The sequence below is a fragment of the Chaetodon auriga genome, chromosome 5 (genome assembly GCF_051107435.1).
Source record: "Chaetodon auriga isolate fChaAug3 chromosome 5, fChaAug3.hap1, whole genome shotgun sequence".
Classification (NCBI taxonomy): domain Eukaryota; kingdom Metazoa; phylum Chordata; class Actinopteri; order Chaetodontiformes; family Chaetodontidae; genus Chaetodon; species Chaetodon auriga.
Window position 1 is genome coordinate 23,387,802 of NC_135078.1, and position 22,158 is coordinate 23,409,959.

Sequence of the window (22,158 nt, forward strand, 5' to 3'; positions counted from 1 at the left end):
CATTCTTTTGCCGCAAAGCTGCATCATTCAGTAAATCAAACAAAAACACATGTACTTTCCATTACTTATTATTTTTATCTTCAGGATACACACTTTCTGTGTATGACTGAGGAGAGCTGAAGAGGTCCAGAGTACGTTACGTCTTTTCTGCAGCATCGTGACGTTCAGTGGGCAGATTAAGCTTTAGGTGGTTCACATATGGATGTTTCGTACTGTAATCACCAGGTTTAGGTGGGAGCTTAGTCTCCATGGTTACTCTGCATTTATGTGTGTTTGAGTGACGTTAAAGTGGCGAAATTAATTTGAAAGAAGAAAGAATTAAGCTTCAGTAAAATCCTTTAGTGCAAAACAGGAAGAACATTGTTGTTTGAACAAACGTCTCTCTTCAGGGAGCGAATGTAATTTCCTAAATGAGAAATAATAATTAGGATTTTCTGAACGGCATCAAACCTTGATTAATGTTCTGTAGTAAAGCTTTTTTGGCTCTTAATAAAAACATTGGAGAAACATTTCCTCGGTCAGACCCAGAGGTGAATTCAACCTTCTGTGTCGTTTCTGTTGTCTTGATCTGACATCTTCAGGCTCCACCGATCAGAGCAGCCAGAACAGGCAAGGCTCACACCGCAGGAAAAGGGCTGCCACCTCCAGACCTGAGCGTGTTTGGCCTGAAGGTGTTATTCCCTATGTCATCAGCGGTAACTTTAGTGGTAAGTAGCAAGCGTTTGCTAATCACTTAGATCCTTTAAATGTCACTAATTTTAAAACTGTAAAACACGATTCCTGCTTGTGGTTGTTGATGGCGTCTCGCTCCTGTAATTCACTATATTTCCCACTGAAAGGGGACGTCGCTGCAGGGAATGAAGCACTGAGGCATCGTCTTTAAGTGACTAATTCCTAAATCCTCACAGTGAATAAAGAGATAAAGAAATGCACTGCTGTCATCTGATCGTGTCGCCTTAAAAAAAAGTATAATGGGATTGTGCTGGGTGATTGTTCAAAAGCCAAATAAACATTTCTTTTATAACAAAACATGATTATGAAGCTTTGGTGTAAGTGTTAGAAAAAGCTTTACATCATGATGGCATGCATAGAGCTGTGACTTCATTTCCAGTAACTCTGTGTACAACTTCATGTCCCAAAACAGCACCCAGCTGCCTCCTTTTCTATTCATCTCCTCCTTTCTATAAAACACTGTCAGTGTGTGTGTGTGTGTGTGTGTGTGTGTGTGTGTGTGTGTGTGTGTGTGTGTGTGTGTGTCAGCTCCACTGATCTCACCCTCTCTGTCATCCCATTCAGGCAGCCAGCGGGCTATATTCCGCCAAGCCATGCGGCACTGGGAGAAGCACACCTGTGTGACCTTCATTGAGAGGACGCAGGAGGAGAGCTATATTGTCTTCACCTACCGACCATGCGGGTGAGCCGGTGGGGTTTTTTTTAGCTCCCGCGTGAAGGAACTGAACAATGGTCGTCCTCTGTTGAGCCTCCGTTATCTCCGGCTAATTATTTAGCGCCTAAGCGCTCCTCCTTGCCTCCTGCTCAGCAGCCTTTCACCATTGTTCATCCTCTCTGTTCGCAGTCTCTGTGCGAGTTGTTATTTCAGCCCCCCGCCAGTCCTGAGAGAGACGGCCATTCAGTGGCCAGGAATGTTTCCTGTGCCCCATCATCGCACCGCGTCCATCACTGAGCACTTGTGTCCTGCACGGCGAACAATATTGCACCCAAGAGCGAGACTTCCTCAGCCTCTGTAACCCTGTTTACTCTGCTGAAGTTGGGCTCAGTGTCCACTCAGCATTTCCTCAGATAGTCCGGTTGGTTGTGGCTCCTGTTGTTGCTAAGCGACTATGACAACCTGTTTGGACGCGCGGGGCTATTTTATTTAACGACGAAATATTTCTAAATTAAAGCACTTGCTGCTGTTGGGAACGCAAACCAGTTCAACCTATTAATTTGAGAATTTGAGTGAAAGAGGCCAGAGCTGTTAGAAGTATTAGAGAGGTTCCCAGAGGACACACAAACCAAAATGTTCCCAGTTCCCAATGTTTTAACCTCACACAGATTTAGAAAACAAGCTGGAACCATTATGTCATTACACACAATGCACCTCTCCCACTGATATGTATCATTCGGCGCACACAGCTTAACAAAAAGCGGATGCAGCTCATGAAACTCAACTTTTTCCAGCCAACTGTTGATAGCCATTTTTAGCCTGCTAACTGGCCTCTGGAGCAACAGGGATGACATTATCCACGCAGGCGGCAGCGGTTAGCAGTGGGAACGCTTGACTCTGCTGCATATTCAGCAGGCCCCCATCTGTCCTGTGCAAAGTTCAAGGCGTGTCTCAGGAGAGCCTGGCTGGCCTCGCAGTAATTAGAGAGCGGCTGTCTGGCCCACAGGGCCGTGATGTGTGTGCCCGTCCTCCAGACTCCCACACTGAACCTTTCATGTCACGCTGAGATGGAGCGCCGCAGCCAGCCAGCTCCCACCGTCACTCTCAGCATTTGCATTGGCACACGGATGAATGAATGTCACTGCTGTATGTGTGGATGACGGGTCGCCTCGTAAGGCTCTCCCGTAAAACAGACCAGAGGCTGTTAAGATAATGTCGCTCTCGTTACAAGCTTCATTATATATGTACAGAGCAGGTTGAAATATAGGAGCTCGTAGACGTTTTAGAGCCAGAGGCACATTCCGTCTTCTTCTCTCCTGGGAAACATGGCTGTTTTGGCCTCCCTCTGTAGTTTCCACTTGCTTGTTAGTGTTTTTTTCATTTATAAAGTCTAGTCACTACATTTTGGCTTTATTAACACTGCCTCTGTGTGTGTCTGGCTGCTGATTCATAGGTGCTGCTCCTATGTGGGTCGTCGCGGTGGAGGCCCCCAGGCCATATCCATCGGGAAAAACTGCGACAAGTTTGGTATTGTGGTGCACGAGTTGGGTCACGTGATCGGATTCTGGCACGAACACACGCGGCCTGACCGAGATGAACACGTCAGCATCATCAGGGACAACATTCAGCCAGGTATGAGCGCGTGTCTCTCAGCAATTTTGTTGGAAAGGAGCAGTGAGAGTAAGAGAACTAATAAAAGTAACACATTTGTACTCACAGAAAGTCTGGGTTATGAGGGTAAAAACACCAGCGGGGTGTACGCTCATCCACAGCCTGCAGCTTTCTATTAAACCAGGTGTTTCTTGTCTGTAGCCTCATTGTTTGATCATTTTTTAGTAGAGCTGTATTCACCTTTTGACATACAGTCATGGCCCAAAACATTGGAATCTTTGCATTTTTTAAAAAATAAAACGCCATTTCTTCCCCAAAATTGTGAAATTAAAACATCTTTTGTTATCCACCAATGTATTTCTTTGGTTTGCAGAGGAACAAAACAAAAGGTTTTTTTTAAAAAATACTGAATCCTACTTTATTCCACACAGAAATCCAACAGTAACCTGCACAATATTGGCACATTTTTAGAAGCTACAAGAGGTAATTGGATATCAAGCAGGTGATTCACCTTGGTGGTGATCACAGGTGCCTGCGATCTAATAATCTCTTGTTGAACCAGTTGCATGTCCCACACTGATGGTGTGCCAGAGAGAGTGAGAGATCAGAAAGAAAATGATCAGCATGGTCAAGGCTTCAAGACCAGTCCAAGTTTTATGACGCTTTCAAATATTATTTAGAAGTTTAGCGTCCTTGCAACCGTAGCCAGCCCCCCTGAACGCTGCGGCAGCAGGAAAATGTGAACAGTAAATAAAGAAGTGAAGATAACCGCCAAAGAGACACAAGATGAACCTCAAGCACAAGCTACGTCAGTGTCCGATCGCATCATGCGCCACTTTTTGAGCCAAAGTGGCCTCCATGGAAGAAGAGCAGCAGGGCTCCACTTTTGAAAAAAAAAAAAAATCTAAAAAAGCCAGCCTGGAATTTGCTAAAATGCATATTGACAAACCACAATCCTTCTGGGAGAAGAAACGAAGCTTTCAAAGAAAAGAACAGAGTGAAACATGGAGGTTCAGTTTTGTTTCGAGGCTGCTTTGCTGCACCTAACACAGGGTGCCTTGAATCTGTGTTGGCCATAATGAAATCTCAAGACTATCGAGGCATTCTGGGAGAAAATGAGTATCAGAAAGCTCAGTCTCAGTCACAGGTCAGGCGTCCTCTAACAGGATAATGTCCCAAAACTCACAGCTAAAAGCACCTAAGAATGGAAAAGAACAAAACACTTTCAGAACAACTATCCTGAAGTGGCCTTTTATGAATCCTGATCTGAATCTCATCAACATTGATGGAAAGAGCTGAAACTCTGCAGAAAGCATGAAACCTGAGACAGCAGTTTGTTCAGAACAAACTACCTGTTAACCGGTGCTGTGATTGCCTCTAAAGGTTGTGCAACACATTGTTAAATCATGTTTGTCAATGCTGTTTTCATTGGGTTTTATTTAAAATGTTCTGAACGTGGATAAAAATCAATCAAAAGAAAAGTCTGATTTCTTTGAGATATGGAATAAACAGTGGTGGGTGCTCATTACTTTTGTTGGTTTCAAGTTACTTCAGAGAAATGTGTGCATTCGTTGTTGCACAGTGTGACTCAGCTTCACTTTCAACTGCTTTTCTCTTTTTCCTCTCACAGGACAGGAGTATAACTTTTTGAAGATGGAGCCGGGTGAGGTGGACTCTTTGGGAGAAGTCTATGACTTTGACAGTATCATGCACTACGCCAGGAATACATTCTCCAGGTAGGAGCGCGGCCAAGTTCCACTCCGTACGCCCCAGACATGAAAACTAGTCTTAGATCAAGTCAGGCCGAGCCGTTTCAGTCCGCTGCAACCTTTTAACCCGTCATCGTGTTTTCCATCTCTGCTCAGAGTTTACAGATGTGTCATGCACCAGGTCTGTGTCTTTGGGCTGCTGCTGAGTAATGTGGCAGGACTCCCAATGCTTGGGAAGAAAGAAAGAAAGAAAGAATGAAACGCTTAATTCTTCCCAATAAACATTCATTGGAATACTGACATGCAGCCTGAGGGCATGAGGTTTAGAGAAGGCTCTCGGTTCCTTTGTCTGTCTGGGATTTGAATTGTTTCCTCACTATTTGAGTTTAAACTCAGAGCTGAAACTGATTTCTTGGGAGAAAGTGGGTCATTAGTCTGAGTTTCCTTTGGCTGGGCTTTTATTTCTTTTTCAACAATCAAAGCTCACATTGCATGGGGCATTAGGGACACCGGGGGAGCACCGATGTGATTTATGTAATATTTGGACAAGATTAAATTTCTTATTGCCGCACTGAGAATACTGAGAGTCATGAAGTATTACACTTGTGTGAAGTAACTTGTAGCAAGAAATCTGACGTGTCCAGTTCCATTTAACGTCTCCCCCTTCAGACGCAGAGTGGATCAGAGCTGATTTGTCAGCTTCACATATGGCGAGTTGTTGCTTCAAAGCTTTTACCTGTTCTGGCATCCAGTCCGTCACACTTTTCACTCTCCGTCTGGCTTTTGTCTTATTAGCAGCGTGGCGGCAGCAGCACAAGCTCTGAGCCGTGTTTTAAAATTATTAAAATCCAACATCTCTGAACTTCATAATAATTGGCAAATCTTTCCAGCTATAGTGAAAGTGCCAGCTCCTTCCCACAGCCTGTTCAAATTAAAGCTCCTCTCCTCGGCTCCTGCTGCTTTTCCAGCAGCAGCAGCTCCAGTAAAGCAGCATCAGTCCCGGGGCTGCGCTGTGGCCCAGCAGCAGTGGCCCGGCTTCATCACAACAAAATGTCTGCGCACCACTTTCAGGGTTTTGTGAAGCTTCTTGTAAAAGCTGTGGTTTCATACTATGAATCACCTCATTATGCTCCTAAAGGCCTTTGAAGAGGCTTTGATGATTAGTGTCATGATGTTCACCCTTGGCTACTGCAGATTTACTTCCTATGTTGGCTGCAAAGCTTTTTGTGCACCTTCATGGCACTCGGGTGTTTGAACACATGCTGCGCGACTAAATGTCTTCTGCACTTCAAGCACAATTCAGGTCAACCCATAATAATCACCTACATATGGCAAGGAAAGGAGGTGTTGATGTTCTATTGCATATGAAGGAAAAGTTCAGCCAAATTTCTATCGCTCCCCGGGCTCAGCAAATAGATTCACTGGACATTTGTGTATCTTAGACTTTGGCCTGTAGGTAAATAACTGATTAACAGGCACAAAGGGCTAAACTGTGACGGAGACCCAGATGAAAGCAAATTTGGTTTTCTTGGATACTGGAAACATGTTGCATAGAGAAACTTCTGTTTATGAAAGCAGAGCTGTGAATGTGTCATACTTATAACACTTTAGTTTGTCGCCAGCTGACCTCAATCCTCACTCACTCCCTGGTGCTACAGGAAGCTTCTCCAGATGTTGTGCTGTCATTCAGAGCTTCACATTGGTGCTGCGGCGTCACAGGAAGGATCTTACTAAAAAAAAAAAAACCCATGACAAACCCTGGTCAGTCTGGGCTCTCGCTCCAGTCATCCCAGGCTGTGGTTAATTTGAAGTGTTATTTACCAGCTGGGTGACTGCAAAGCCAAAATAGACCTCTTGGGAGAAATTGACTCAGATTCAGCTTCTGAGTCATCAATGTAATTTCAAGAGCATCACTACACTCGCTGCAAAGTGGCTTCTCGACAAACTGCTCACGCACTGTACATTAGATCATTTCTTAATCTGTGAAAACCGAACTTTACGTCGAGTCGTGTAAATATTATGGTTACCTCCTGCTGCCGTGTGCAGGATGTGGCCTCAGCTCTGTGTATGAAAACTGCATTTTGACCCCGACCTCGATTGCATAGATAAACAAAATGGGGAAATCCTCACAGCTGCAGGACAGCTATGCAATGTTTTACCTACAGCAGGAACAGTTTTGACAGCCCTTCGTAAGCCAGAGTGGATGTAATGTGATCTATGGACAAATGTAAGTCAGAGCAAAAAAAAAAAACAAAAACGAGCGAGCCCAGACTACAATCATTACCACCTCACTGATATGAGAACCAGCTGTTCGCTGCCCTTTTGTTCTTACTTGGCCCTCTACGTCAGCTGTATCCGTATATTTTTCTCATTTTCCACACCGCCAGCTCTCCCATGCCCTGCGTTACTCTCTCGGAGTACGGGCCTCTTCCCAAATCAACTGCCGTGCTCTTGCGGCAAGCAGATTCTGGGAAGTAGAGAGGGAACCTTTGTCCAAAGGGAGGCTGCAGCTGGGTGGAGGCCAATGTACAGAAATGCCTGTCTGGCCCCGTGCATCCAAACTGTAGGTCAAGAATGCGCCTCATGCAGAAATGCTGCACTTATCTTTGCAGAATTTGGAAGGAAAACGGGAAAATGAGGCAACAGAGAGGCATAGAATAACAACAATATCAACGACAACCTTTCCTCTGATGTGGAGTTTTAGGTCTGCGGGATCTCTTTTGGGACCTGGAGGCTGCTGCAGCTCAGAAACTGTTTTTTTTTTTTTTTGTGTCTTAGAGGACGGTTTGATCTCTTATTGGATTTCAGTCCGCTCAGCACTTCCATTCAAGTTGCGTCACGCTTGGGTCAAGACTTGGACTTAACCTCCTGATCTTGTAAATTTGTGGAATGCGCCACAGTCTGCTGCACGATGGAGCAGGCCTGCCCTCAAGTGTGTTTCCGTCCGGTAATCCACCCTGTTCTGTTTCCACTCCGGCTCCGTCGCTCTCCTGATTCTTGTTGATCAATAAGGCCGTTTAGACATCTAGAGGAATGGCTGCCACTGCTGGGGAATGTTTCACAGAGCTGTATCAGCAGACAGGGGGCTCCTGTTAGCTTTTCACAAGTCACTCCAAGCACTTTTCCTTGAGCTCTGATTGGCTGATTTACCTGTGCCTGTCTCTCTTTGTTACCCCATTATTAGCCCGCGTGTTTGCTCGGTGTTTTACAGTAAATCACCGTGGGAAGCCCAGGCCTTTGCTGCGGGTGTTGTTCGGAAGATTTCATGGCTTGTCTTGATGTTTTGCTGTGTCTCTTGGGGACAAGCAGGCCTGATCCCCTGTGCTTTTTGTCTCTGGCGTGTTACCCGACCCACGACTCTGCCTGCCCCCCTCCTTTGCTCCAGAGATACTTTTCAGGATTGGTGCATGGAGCAGTGCCAGCTCAAATAGAGACCTGCCAGTGTGCCCTTTGTCTGCTCTGACACCGGCTGGAGTGGCGTTTTTCACCGGCGGCCAGCATACGGGCTCCTGGAAGCTCACAGGCAGGCAGGCAGAGTCTAAACTGTTAGCTCAGGCTGCTCTGTTTGCACATGCCTGGCGTTGATAGGCATGTCACCATGGGAACGGCCACGGAGCCAGGCCGTTGCTCGCCAATACTTGGAGAAAAATGGAGATGATAAACTAGCAAAGTGTCAAGTGAGACAGCAGTGTGAAGAGAGTCTATCTGGACTTGCTGTTCTGTTCCGCCATTTTTTTAAAGCTACGTCGACGCTTTACCTGACCGTCTTTTACGGTCTTCATTTTGGACTTCTAACCAGAAACGTGGCAGTCGTCCACATACTTACCTTTTACAGCTCATGCAGTCATTTTGACCGCTCTGGCGAAGGGCTTCGAGCTCTTAGTTTGGGTCCATCTGTGGGGCAGACGTGTGTGAAGAATGATGTCAGCGTTAACTTCAAAAACAGACCGTGTGACCCCGACCTCAAAGGAGGGCTGTGATAAGTGACTGCAACTGTCCATCTGTTGAATTTTAGCTGCAGACGAGCAGATCTGAAGAAGAAGAAAGTAAACATTATTTCTTAAAAAAATAAATAAATAAATTTTTTAAAAAAAAGAAAAACGAATTACATAAGATCCTGAACCTGCACGCACAGTTTGACATGCATGTGTTGATGGGAGAAGGAAAAACATAAAACATCTTGATCAAAGTGATGACCCATATCCTGATTGGTCACATCCTCTTTAATTCAGAGTGTTTATTCATATATGAGAGATTTTGTAAAGCTTATTTCAGTACAAGCAGGTGAGTCAGGATCATTGTTGATAACACTCTTGCGTACAAATAAGCGTGCATGCTCATGCTGAGGTCGACAGCAACAGAAGACTTTCCAATTCCACCGGTGCCACATGTGATTACAAGCAGCTTCCATTAACTGGACGAGATGGATTTCATTAGATTTCACATCAGAAACCTCAAATGTATTTAGACATTTTATGGTAGCTAATGCATATCAGCCACCAGATTTCCATCTCAGTTTAAAAGCTAATCCAAAGTGAATATGAAGATGAGCTCTCCATGCCCCTCTTGTCTGTGTTGGATTTTGCTGTATTTTTCTACAAAACATCCACATCGTGTTTGGCTTAGTCGAGACTGACAGTGCTCATTTTCTTTGTGGTATTTAGAAGCCTTGATCCTTCAGAAAACATTAATAATAGTGTTGACAGTGATTAAATTGCAGTGATTGATGGTAAGTCACTTAATTCTTGAGCAAACATGTTTTGGGGCGTGCGTGCGTGGTGGAATGGGGATTGTATGCCGTCTGGTTTTCATGCGATATTAACATCTTTATCTCTTGCTGGATTACAGAGGCATCTTCCTGGACACCATCCTGCCACGCTACGATGTGAACGGAGTGCGGCCACCCATTGGCCAGAGAACCAGACTGAGCAAAGGGGATATCGCACAGGCACGCAAACTCTACAAATGCTCCAGTAAGACCAAAATGACAGATCCTGTCTGCTATGGGTTTTTCCGGTCTATTTTTGCATGTATGTGCAACGTCGCCCTGAGAGAGAGGCCTGTAGTTTATCCTGCCCTCCCTATATGCAGCTCGCACTGTGTGGAAATAGCCAAGCATCTCCTATTGATGTGGCGTGATTCCTTGGCTACAGTGTCCGAGACTCCCAAGCTGGGACGAGAGTAAACAGTATCCAGGGACAGGAAGTTTGTCGTCACTCTTTCCCAGATCGACGCAAAAGAACAGCTGGTCTCGAGAGGACAATGACTAAAAAGATTGTTGGGAAACGACGCTCGTGTCCGCACAGCATGTGCGAGGTAACCTGGGAGGCCATACACTAAGGAGTTACATAAGCCTGGCACTTTTCCGAAGCCGTTCGCTTTGTTTATGCTTCCAGAGAGGAGACAGAGGATTTAATGCTGCTGTAAACAGAATTTATAGCATTAACAGATGTACATTGAGAACAGCCTTCTGCTAAATAGATTTGATGTCAGAGAGTTAATTGTAGGTCAGGCCGGGAGAGCTGAGCTGTCAGCCTCACTTTAAAGCTCGCTGAATAAACATAGCTACGGTCACCAGAGCCGGACCAGCTGGTGAGGTTTTAGTGCAGAGCTGGACGTTTTTACCTGAAATGAATCTATATGTGTGTATGAGAGTCTTCACTGTCTCGTGAGGAAGAAACAGGCTGGATGATGTGACGCACATTGTGGGGGATGAGGTAGCGAGTCTCCACATGTTCCTGGAAAAAAAAATCCTTAAAGAGCCACGGATCTCCCATTCATGCTGCATTCCAGGAAGTGTTTGTCATCCCTGGTGTGTGCCCCAGTGCTTGTTAATGGTTTAGTATTGGCAACCCTCTGCCAAGCATTATTACACACAGCTCGTGGCTCAGGGCTGCTCGTTTTTATTGCTTACTCACAAACCTCGAGGGAAGCAGTGAACTCAAACAGTCGAGGGAGACGCTTTCCTTGCTCCTGCTAAAAGCAGCCCAAGGTAAAGATAACACAGAGGTACTAATGAGTGTGTACACAGTGCTGAAGATGGACAAGTGAAGATCTACCCTCTATCATTTCCTCTCTGTCTTCATTAAACACATCTTTGCCCCACTTGGCAGGAGCCTCTGTCAGTCCTTCCACGAGGCTGTGTGCTGTTTGGAATCAGTCCTCGCACACTTGCACACTTTTGCCAGTCAAACTAAGGGTGGTTTTTCACTGGCAACACGTACATAATGCATCACATCCTCCAGAGGGATGGGTTATTTATAGTGGGCCAGGTTTATTTTCAGAGGGTGCTCAGAGAAAGTGTCTCACACTCTCTCTCCCTTTGTGTGATCATCATCTGGAGTAGCTGGGGGAGGGGAGGGGGTGAGGTGCAGGGTTGTGGGTGAATATTATCAGCAGATGTGCCTTTGAACATAAAAGAGCTGCCCTTTACTTCACATTCGATGTTATAATTCCAGCATCAAGCATCTGTCTGTGCAGCGAGGTTTCAGGGGATTAACTTCAGAGCTGATGTCTGTGTAGCTTGAATTAGTGGCTTAGGTGTTTTCAGGCAGAAAGTAATTGGCCGAGCATCATGCCCACAGCTCAGGTCTGTCTCTGTTTGTCTCTGTGAACAGGATGTGGGGACAGTCTGCAGGACAGCAGCGGCAACTTCTCCTCTCCTGGCTTCCCCAATGGGTACTCGGCCTACATGCACTGCATCTGGAGAATATCAGTCACACCAGGGGAGAAGGTATGAGCAGATGGGAAGACAGGTTCAGCTTTGAGATGCATTAAAACGAGCTTAACTGGCTGTTTTTCACTGATGCGGCATCTGTTAGTTATTTATCTGAGCCTTAGCAGTGTGTGACCTTTGGCCTGAACCGTGTCAGTAATCACAATCTCTTGGTTTTTTAAAGATCATTCTCAACTTCACCTCCATGGATCTGTACAGGAGCCACTTGTGTTGGTACGACCACGTGGAAATCCGAGATGGATACTGGAGGAAGGCGCCGCTCAAAGGTCAGTTTCAACTAACGATTCATTTAATTCTACATTAATCTGATGTGTGATGACTATTGCCACTCAAAGCCACTGAGGGACCGCTGGACTGGAAAAAACTAGTCTGGACGTGTGCATGACTACACGGTCAAAAACTGTGCTCATCCCGATCCCAGTCAGCTCCACCTGTCCTGATGAGCTCACCTACATCTCCTCCTGTGCTCACACACCACCCAGTGCCCAAAAAGAATTACAGGAAATGAACAAATAATCCATCCATTCATACAAATACATATAACACATATTGTTTTACCATTTGCACATTTGCATTTACCCTTAGGACATACATATTTGCACATTTCTACTATTAGCATTATGGTTATGTGATCTTTATAGTAGTTTGCAACTTTGTAGTTTTTTTTCCCTCCTTTTTTACCATTTTTAAGGACTTCATTAATTTGTACTGCAACAACGCCATTTCCCTGCAGGGAGCAATAAAGTTTTCTGAATCTGAATCTGAATACATCCATAATGGCCGCAACTAAGACTCCAAAAGTCAAACACATTCAGTTTATTGTCATAAAAGAACCAAAAAATTAGTGTGATTTATTGTTTACCAGGACTCACAGTAGTCACAGCTAAACACACGTGTTTAAATATATGTATAAAATATGTAACTTTTTTTCCTAGAAAGTGTAGAGTAAAGGCAGAATTTTGATCGGTGGCAGAGATATAAAGTCATAGTTTCAAATAGTCGTACCTTGGACTTGCTCGATTCAAATTTACCAAACATTAAATACTAAAATAAAGCTGTGGTCGGCTGTTTATTTTTGTCATAATTGGCAAAATTTCCATAATAACCTTTCAGCATAATGTAATTCAAGTGATCTGAGAGAAAAGCAGAAAATCTGATGGCACACTTTGGCCTCAGGTCTACATCTCAGGTCATTTCAGAGACACGCCGTTCCTATTGGCTGTTCTGCAAATGCAGATGCGCATGAACGTCCCTTCAGATGGCGAAGGCCTCGTCTCGCACAGCCAGAACTATCTCCACACTGGGTTTTAGCGCTGTTCCAGTGCTGGAGAAAGTGAAAGCCTGATTCATCGGTGGAAAATCCTGCAACTTGTGATTAATTTCCAGTACCTACAACAGCGTATAAAATATGTGCAGAGAGCTTTGAGCTCATGATGTTTGATGGCGTGTTGAGTGGTTCAGTTGTTGCTTACTGCAGCTTTAATTGTAACTGCAGCTCTTATCTATTTTTGTTTTTGAATACTGTCTCTTATCCTCTCGGTCTTCTTGGTTTCCCTGACGAGCTGCGTAGAGGTATTTCAGAGCCATCACAGGTGTTCTGATGATCAAATCTTGGTTTGTGTGCATGTGTGTCTTCACCCAGGTCGTTTCTGTGGTGATAAGCTGCCTGAGCCAATCATCTCCACCGACAGCCGACTGTGGATTGAGTTCCGCAGCAGCAGTAACTGGGTGGGAAAAGGTTTCTCCGCTGTTTATGAGGGTAAGCACCCATTCCCCGACCTCCCTGAACCCCATTCCAGCACGTCGTTCAGCTGACTGAACGCATGGCCAGTCACACATCCAACAATGTGCCTAGAAGCTGCAGTAATATCCACAGTTTTTGGCTCCCCTACTGCTGATGTGTCAGGCACTTTACGCTGCATTAATCAGATTTTGGCCGGCCTTCACATTCAGCTCCATTGTTTCCAGACCGTGCAAAGGAATGATGTGTGTATGTGTGTATGTGTGTGTGGGAGCCGGTGGTGGAGGCATTTCAGTTAATCCACATTGCGTAAATCAGAACAGTGAGCACACGTTTTTTCTTTTTTCTTTTTTTTGTTTTTTCACAGAGGCATGTTGCTGATGATATTGCTATCAGGGGAGCTCAGTGTTGTTTTTATTGTTCTTACTGTCACATGCAGCCATATGTGGTGGAGAGGTGAAGAAGGACAACGGCCAGATCCAGTCCCCCAACTACCCCGATGACTACAGGCCCAACAAAGTGTGTGTGTGGAAGATTACTGTAGCTCAGGGCTACCATGTAGGCCTGACCTTCCAGTCTTTTGAGGTAAGACACCAGTGCTTTGTAATTTTGCGGATGCGATGACTGATCTGAAGATTTCGCTAATGTGCAGCTCTAACCTCAAACCATCTAACCTTCCTCAGATTGAGAGACATGACAGTTGTGCCTACGACTACCTGGAGGTGCGTGATGGAAACTCTGAAAACAGTCCCCTGATGGGCCGCTTCTGTGGCTACGACAAGCCAGATGACATCAAAACCAGCTCCAACCAGCTGTGGATGAAATTTGTTTCAGATGGTTCTGTCAACAAGGCCGGCTTTGCTGCCAACTTCTTCAAAGGTCAGAGGTTAAGGGTTGTAAACTCTTGTCTCACGTGTTCCACCGATCGCTCTCTGTCATCGTCTTTGAAATATTACAGCTGTATAAGTCTGTTTCAGATATTTTTCTTTCTCTTGCGCCTTCGGGTTCTGTTCGACCCTCTTTGCCTGGCTCTGCTGTTGTTTTGGAGGGTTTCTCTTGTAAGCCACCGAGCCAGGGGGCCGACTAAAAGGGTCCTAACACATCTTTGTGTTTTCAGAGATGGATGAGTGCTCCAAGCCGGACAACGGTCGCTGTGAGCAACGCTGTGTCAACACACTAGGCAGCTACAAGTGTGCCTGTGACCCAGGCTATGAGCTGGCTGCTGACAAGCGCAGCTGTGAGGGTAAGTACAGGGAAAAAAGTCACCAGCCCTGCTCAACGTGTAATTTACACACTTTACACAGTTAGCCACCCAAATACAATAAGTATAGTCATCTCTAAAAGCCAGAAAAGATGCCAGCAGTGATGCTTGTGCTGACCGGACTCTACCTTTTTTAAGGTTTGAGTCACAACAATGCAAGTATTATTTTTATCTCAAATTATATGTTGTTGTTGAAGACCTAACTGCTAGTATACGAGCTGTACAATATCTGTTTGACCACTTAATCACTGTTCACCCCGAGACTAACTCCAAAAATACAGAGCCTAAAAATTAAGACAAGCATATTAAATTCAATAATACAGTTCTGTCATGCACATTAATGCGATGCATATGCAATAAAAATGAGGCAGTGCAACAAAAACAGTGATATATGCTCTCACATAAACAATCCTATTGGTACATAAATAGCATGACAGAGAGCATTTGCATCTTTATAACGTTCTCACACCAACACTGCAGTCAGCTCTAATCGTATAAAATGGTAAAATGTTGCATATTTAAGTAACAAAGAACGTAGAGTTTTACATTTACATTCTGAGGAAAAACACAATTTTTATAAGGACATGAAGAACTGGTGCCGTATGTCTTTATTGCACGTAAAAATAGCTTTAGTATTGTAACTTTTACCACTCCAGCATTTCACCAATGTCCACATTTAATAACTCGACAATCCATGTATCAACACAACATCTATTGTAGTTGTTAAGGATCAACACAACACATAATTTTAGCTAAAAATAGGCGGGTGAGGGAACGGGTAACACCAGTTGTTGTAACATGCTGTGTGTTGCGTAACTGATACAAAGCTCCCAGAGGCCCCACAGGCAGTAATCGGGTTTATTCAGGACACTGGCAGGGCTTTCATTCTAACTTTGCAGCCGGACACTTGGAACATGTCCTGTTGAAACATTTGCTGATTATAATTTATTTTCTGCCGACACATCTGCATCAAGCTAACTATTTGTCCTCTATTCGTCTCGTCCCATGTTGTGTTTTCTGTCCAGCTGCCTGCGGAGGCTTCATCACCAAGCTGAATGGGTCGATCACCAGCCCCGGCTGGCCCAGAGAGTACCCCCCAAACAAGAACTGCATCTGGCAGCTGGTTGCCCCCACACAGTACCGCATCACTCTGCTCTTTGACGTCTTCGAGACTGAGGGCAATGACGTGAGCACTGGGGTTATTATGAATCGGCACGGGGTGGGTTTGTTCTGTATTCGCTCTCTCGCACTATCCACCTTCGCAGCTAATAAAGCCTTCCTCTGCTCCTTGTATTTCAAAATTAAAAGCAAATAAAATGCTGCAGCCTCTTCACGTGCTCTGGTTCTCTGCTCAGGTTTGTAAGTATGACTACGTGGAGGTGCGCAGCGGCCTGTCGGCTGATTCGAGGCTGCATGGGAAGTTCTGCGGGGCAGAGAAACCAGAAGCTATCACCTCCCAGTACAACAACATGCGCATTGAGTTCAAATCAGACAATACGGTGTCCAAGAAGGGCTTTAAAGCGCAGTTCTTCTCAGGTGAGTCCTCTGGGTGCACAGCATCACAAGCCTTTTCATTCAGTCACCCTGTGCTGCGATCTGTCAGCCCTGATGGAGAACAGTCACCAAGGCCGTGTCCTCTGTGCTTCCTCAGACAAAGATGAGTGCTCTAAGGAGAACGGCGGCTGTCAACATGAGTGTGTCAACACCTTTGGGAGCTACAGCTGTCAGTGCAGGAGCGGCTTCGTGCTGCATGAGAACAAACACGACTGTAAAGAAGGTAATTCATCTCTTGTCTCTTTGATACGGTTGCACATTTGTTCTTGTTACCGACTTATTTTTTGCACGATCAGAGCACCCATTAGGGTCACCGAGCACATGCTTACCTGTGTCAGAAACAGTTTGAGCGCAGTCTTAGTGTTGGACTGATCCACATTAGCATGGCACGGAGGTCTGTGTTGACTCAGTGATGTCTTTTTACAGCTGGCTGTGATCACACTGTGAATAGTGTGAGCGGCACCATCACCAGCCCCAATTGGCCGGATAAATACCCCAGCAAGAAGGCGTGCACCTGGGCACTCACCACCACTCCAGGCCACCGCATCAAAATCGTATGTGTCACTTCCTCCTGCTGGATGTATAATTTCGCTTGTCAATCATGTAGTTATTTGTTCGTGGCTTGTTGTGTAATTGAATTGCTAAATCCACTGAGGACATCTGTGTTTACTGTGCTGATGTCAGAAGCTGTTATGCCATTGCTAACGATGATGTGTGGCTCCCCCTTCTGTTATTATCTGCATTTTTGTCTCTTGTGTCACTGACATGCAGTGGATTAGTTCAAAAGTGAGCATTCAACTGAAAAGAAATCAGGAACAGTTTAATGTCAAAGTGATGGCTGTTCGAAATAACAATGCAATATATCAGAGCGCTCACTGTCGGGATAATGCCATCTGATTAAAAAAGAGCACTTTGATCCCATGCATTTCTATTTATAACGCACTTCTTCAAACACTCATCTTGCTTTGCCACAGGCCTTCAATGAGATCGACATGGAGGCCCACCTGGAGTGTGCCTATGACCACATTGAGCTTTACGACGGGCGAGACGGAAAAGCTCCCAGCCTGGGTCGCTTCTGTGGCACCAAGAAGCCCCCGCCCATCACGTCCAGCGGCAACAAGCTGTTCATCCGCTTCTTCTCAGACAACTCCGTGCAGAAGAAAGGATTCGAGGCCTCCCATACTGCAGGTAAGAACATGCGCGGTCCTGTTGAGGGAAGAACACAATAACAGCGAAGGGGGATTCCAGTAAAATCTCCAAACCTTCATGTTTTTGGGGCATCAAGTTAAATTTAGGTCAGTTACTCATAAGCATTACAAAGGTTTTGGGATGTAATGCATACAAGATTTTGTTTAAGTCACAATTCACCACCCTGTCTGAGAATGATTATGACTCATATTTAACAACAGAGCTTGTTTAAGGCTCCTTTTGTATCTGGATGAGTGGAAAACCACAAATGAGCCAGAGACCACAGCAGCTGTGCTTGCAGCTTATCAGCAGCCTGCAAAAAAACATGTCCAACTCAACTTTTCTGTGCGCAGAGTGTGGAGGTCGCCTGAAGGCTGAGGTCAAAACCAAGGACCTGTTCTCACACGCACAGTTTGGGGACAACAACTACCCTGGAGCCTCCGACTGTCAGTGGGTGATCTCGGCGGAGAAAGGCTACGGCGTGGAGCTCATCTTCCAGACCTTTGAGATAGAGGAGGAGGCGGACTGTGGCTACGACTACATGGAGCTCTTCGATGGGGCTGACACCAAGTCTCCACGGCTGGGACGTTACTGTGGCTCAGGGGTGAGAACGCTTTTCTAACAGCCGCTACTCTCCGAATGTCTTTTCTTTGACAAATACAACTCGCCGTGTTCGGCCTGATTGTTTGGGAATTAGCGCTGCTGTTGAGTAACCTTTGCCAGCAGTTTGTAAAAGGGCGACTTTGTGAACTACCCCGGGGCTTTTGATTCCATACTCTGGCTTTAATCACTTTGTTAAAGTCGACGTGTTTCTCTGGGTTTGGGAGTGTTGCTGTGGAGGCGGTTGTAGGCCGACACAAGTCATCAGTCCCTGGGTGCCGATAGCCTACCAGAGTCTCTGGCACTGGATTGTAACTGCAAATTAATCAGCCAATGCTGAGGCTGCAGCCGGAGTCTGGAACAATGAGGCCAACGGGGAATAGAAACACAAGTTTCCTGAGGTCAGAGAACAGCTTGATCTCATTTACACACTTCAATAATAAGCTCTGGCCTTTTACTCACGCCTGTTCCTGTGAATCGTTTGCTGGAGGGGACATAACACCCCCAGAACCCTCGGGGAGCAGCTCCTCAATCAAGTTTCCTTTTATAAAACAGGTCAAAATAAACTGACACACTTCAGTCCAAAGTAGGGTGAAAACTCATTATAGTGCGGGGAGGCTTACTTTTAGCCCAAGGGCTTCTCGTGGTTAACAGTAGACTCCGTATTGCAGGGTGTACAATAAAAACTCTAGTCCGCTTTCCTCTTGTGTTTCAAATCCCCTTCCCAATAAACCAGGACTCATGGGCGAGTGCAGATATATTATTCATGTTATGAACGGCAGCTTTAATCAACAGTCTGTGTTTTACAGTTGGTTGCACAAGCTTTGGCTGCTCCGACATCGCGGCGCTTCTTTTGTCATAACCAGAGTGCAGCTGCCTCCACCAACTAATTATTTTTCAGTATGGTGTTCGGAATTAATATTCATGTGATACCACGATTCTGACAAACAGGCCGGGTCAAGTGTTGCGTATTTTCTGCGCTCACAGAATGCAGTTAATTCCCCCTCTGTTTCGCTGGCCGCCTTTGTGCCCTAGACAGTAGAAATATATGAAGTGCTGTGCAGTATATGGTTTTGTTCAGGGAAGAATTGAGCTCTGTGGAGTGGTGCACCTGGAACTAATCATCAGAGTATATTTTATCCTCACTTCAATAGCAGCCAAAGCTGTAATCAGAATAAAGCTGGAAAGGGCCAGTCCTAGTCCCGGACCCTTACGTGGCCCCTGGCTGTTTCAGAACTAGCAGTTCTCTGCAGTCAGAAGCCATTCGTCATGGTCACTGATTTGAGTGGAGTTTCAGCATGCGAGAAGTCTTCAGTTTTAATTGAAGCGCAGTCAAAGAACCAGAAAAGCGGCGGCACGAATGAATCTGTTGTTTTGTCCCTCCTGACAGCCTCCAGAGGAGATCTACTCGGCTGGTGACTCCATTGTGATCAAGTTCCGCTCTGACGATACAATCAACAAGAAAGGATTTCACGTCCGCTACACCAGCACCAAGTTCCAGGACACACTGCACTCACGCAAGTGACCAGCGGGGGCCGGAAGGGGCCGTGCAGGGCAAAGGGGCAAACGAAGGGGCCCCCAGGGGAGGCGCCAGCCTGACGCTCGGAAACCTTCGGCCACCAAGATGAATCAGACACGACAGAACAGCCGCAAGACCACCAACCGCACCTCAGCTCCTAGGGGCTCTAGCTCCCCCCACAGACTGTGAGGAGTAAAGCCATTCTGCAGTACACCTTGTTTTTACCTTTTTATGGTTAGGATTGGGGTGGGAGGATGAACGTCCACTTTAGGCGGACAGTAGGGGAAAATTTATTGACCCAGTCCCCTCCAGATATTTTTTTGTTTGTTTCCTTTTTTTTTTTTTTTTAACATGCCTCCTAATGAGAGGCACAAAGGAAAACAGTGGATTCTCAGGACCTGTAGGAAGGCAGGCATCAGCTGGATAGATCCCTGCTTTTGTCGGGCCAGCCCACCACATCCAGGGAGAGGAGAGGGAGAGGAGGAGGAGGAGGAGTATGGGGGAAGGTCTCCTGCACTCCTCAATAATTGCTCTCCTCTCCTCACACTCTCGTCCCTTTGGTTCAAGGATTCCTATCTGTAAGAGGATTAGAAGGACTTGACTTGAGATTTTGATACTGTATGTCAGTCAATTGCATGTAATTACAAGGAAAGAAGGAAAACTGTACAGTGACAACACCAGCATTTGTAATTGGCATTGTCCTGGCAACCAGTGGCAAGATTCTCGTTGTTACCATTAACAAGGAAATTAAGGAAGCAGTTATCTTATTAAAGGACTAATAAATGAATTGTGGTCCATGTCTTCTGGTTGGTAATTGCTTGCCTGATGACTGGCATTTACTGTACCTCCATGTATAAAGTAATGTGTATGATCTTTCAAAGGGAACATGTGCTTTTCTCAGCTCGAACCAGTTAGCACTTTACAGTGAATTGTTCCAAAATCATGAGCTTATGAGTTTTTGTGAAATGCAATGCCAGTTCACTTATTTTTAAATGCATTTTATCTCTCATTCTTTTTGTTTTTGTTTTTTAATTGCTCCATTTAGTTCCTCGGGCATACTTGAACATTGTGTGTGTCCTGTGACATGGGGTAATGACTTATGTTTCAGTGTTGATTTACAGTTCTGATGTAAAATAATTTCTCTGCAGAGAAAATGCCTTTTCTTGGTACAATGAAGTATTTCTCAAGAACCAAATGAGCCTGGGTATTTATTGTTATAGTAATTACATATATAATGTAAAGGTGGAAAGGTACTGTTGAAATTAGCCCTATAATTGCCTTCTAATGTGTAGCCATTGGTCTATGTTGAATATACTATGTTGCTCACTCGTTCCTTTTCTCCATTTATTTCTCGCTCAACACTGAGAAAGATGTGACACTGCAGCAGCCTGACACACCTGTCTGATGTCCGACCTTTGTTTCACAACATCAGCCCAGAACTGCAAACCCTCTTTGTGCCGTTCCAGTGAAACCATGTCCTCCGTTGCACCGACTGAGCTGCTGGCTGAGTGCAATCCAGGACATGTGAGTAGGAGTAATCCAGAACTGAGCACTTAAGTGCAACACTGGTCTGTGTTTGAAGGAAGTTTCAGAGCATTTTTCTGAAACATGGCAAACACAACAAAGAAAACAGCAAATCCAAATATATATATATCTTATTCATCTCCTCATTGATGCACTATTTATAGATGGAGCTTGTCATTTCGAGGAGGAAAGCATTTCCTTTTCGACCTTGCTAAATATTAATTCCCCTCCATGTAACCTCACTCCCCCTCAATAATTCTTCCATTACTGGTGTGTTGTGCTGTTTTATAAAAACATGAGGAGCAGAGCAGTGTTGTTGCACAGAAAACTGCCAGACTGGCACAGCTGAAATTGGCCCTCACTTGACTTAACCCAACGAAAAATACTGCAAAATGCATGGAGACACAACAAGACTGCAGAGTTTGAGCAAACACACTTTCACACACATTCACGAATCAATGATAAAGATTCCTTTAACGTGCAGATAAACTACTTTTTTTGCTTAAAATCTGGACATAGAAACCATATGTTTAATTGAATTATATAAGCAGATGAGTACCACTTACATTATTCGGTATATTTTGGATGTGTAACCTTCACTACTCTTACCTGTATCACATTGAAATGCGTCCTCTCTCATTGTCGTCAAAACAGGGAACTGAATTTAGATCTACAGGACAAAAACATGAACGTGGGAACTGCGTTGAAAGGAATGAAGTCTGTGCTCCAGTAAGAGCAGATTGCATTTCTCTAGAAAACAACATTACAACATTGTGACCTTTCAAAAATAATACATCTTCATACACCAGCTGCACGTATGTGTTGCAAGAAGATCCATAAAGAAGAGCTCCTGTAAGAGACGAAATAAGTCCCCTCCACATTCAAACAGACCACTGACATTCAGACTAACGGCGGAGACGTGCAGACACTTGGCAACACTCTTCTTCTTCCACTGCAACACAATAAATTTGCTCAGTCAAATAAAACAGGACTCTACGGACCAGAAGTCTGCCAAGCTTTTCCTGCTTTAACTCAAATATTTGTCTTCAGCTTCCATCACGAGGAGCAGCGACGCCGCTGCATGTAGAACAACTTCCTTCGTTTTAATAACATATGAAACATTGATGCGCCGCAATTCAATGCAAAATCTGAGCCGTTTCATATGAATGATTAATGGCAGCCGAGCGGAGACGCGATGCTTTCCGCCGTAGCTCTCCCAGTATGTGTGACAAAGCGTGACAGGTCTTCATCCTGCTCCACTGCTCTGTTACATAACAATGCAGAAGAAATCAGCGCTGAGCTCTCACCAAAGAAAAGACCCGAGGCTT

The 22,158-nt window shown here is 45.1% G+C and overlaps 1 protein-coding gene across 2 annotated transcripts in view; it reads left to right on the forward strand.

The window, feature by feature from the left end:
- The window catches only part of bmp1a (bone morphogenetic protein 1a), a 32,169-nt gene extending 11,668 nt beyond the window's left edge, over positions 1–20,501 (forward strand). The window contains exons 3-20 of one of the 2 annotated variants that reach the window (XM_076730644.1): positions 582–707; positions 1,297–1,414; positions 2,841–3,019; positions 4,629–4,734; positions 9,556–9,680; positions 11,325–11,440; positions 11,607–11,709; positions 13,086–13,202; positions 13,624–13,769; positions 13,868–14,063; positions 14,302–14,427; positions 15,471–15,643; positions 15,801–15,981; positions 16,097–16,222; positions 16,426–16,553; positions 16,974–17,187; positions 17,541–17,791; positions 19,178–20,501. In XM_076730644.1, coding sequence (XP_076586759.1) covers positions 582–707; positions 1,297–1,414; positions 2,841–3,019; positions 4,629–4,734; positions 9,556–9,680; positions 11,325–11,440; positions 11,607–11,709; positions 13,086–13,202; positions 13,624–13,769; positions 13,868–14,063; positions 14,302–14,427; positions 15,471–15,643; positions 15,801–15,981; positions 16,097–16,222; positions 16,426–16,553; positions 16,974–17,187; positions 17,541–17,791; positions 19,178–19,312 — 2,666 coding nt within the window. In that variant the 3' untranslated portion in view covers positions 19,313–20,501. The remainder of the gene's footprint in view (positions 1–581; positions 708–1,296; positions 1,415–2,840; positions 3,020–4,628; positions 4,735–9,555; positions 9,681–11,324; positions 11,441–11,606; positions 11,710–13,085; positions 13,203–13,623; positions 13,770–13,867; positions 14,064–14,301; positions 14,428–15,470; positions 15,644–15,800; positions 15,982–16,096; positions 16,223–16,425; positions 16,554–16,973; positions 17,188–17,540; positions 17,792–19,177) is intronic. The other variant, XM_076730645.1, reaches the window with a different exon arrangement.
- Positions 20,502–22,158: the final 1,657 nt, after the last annotated feature.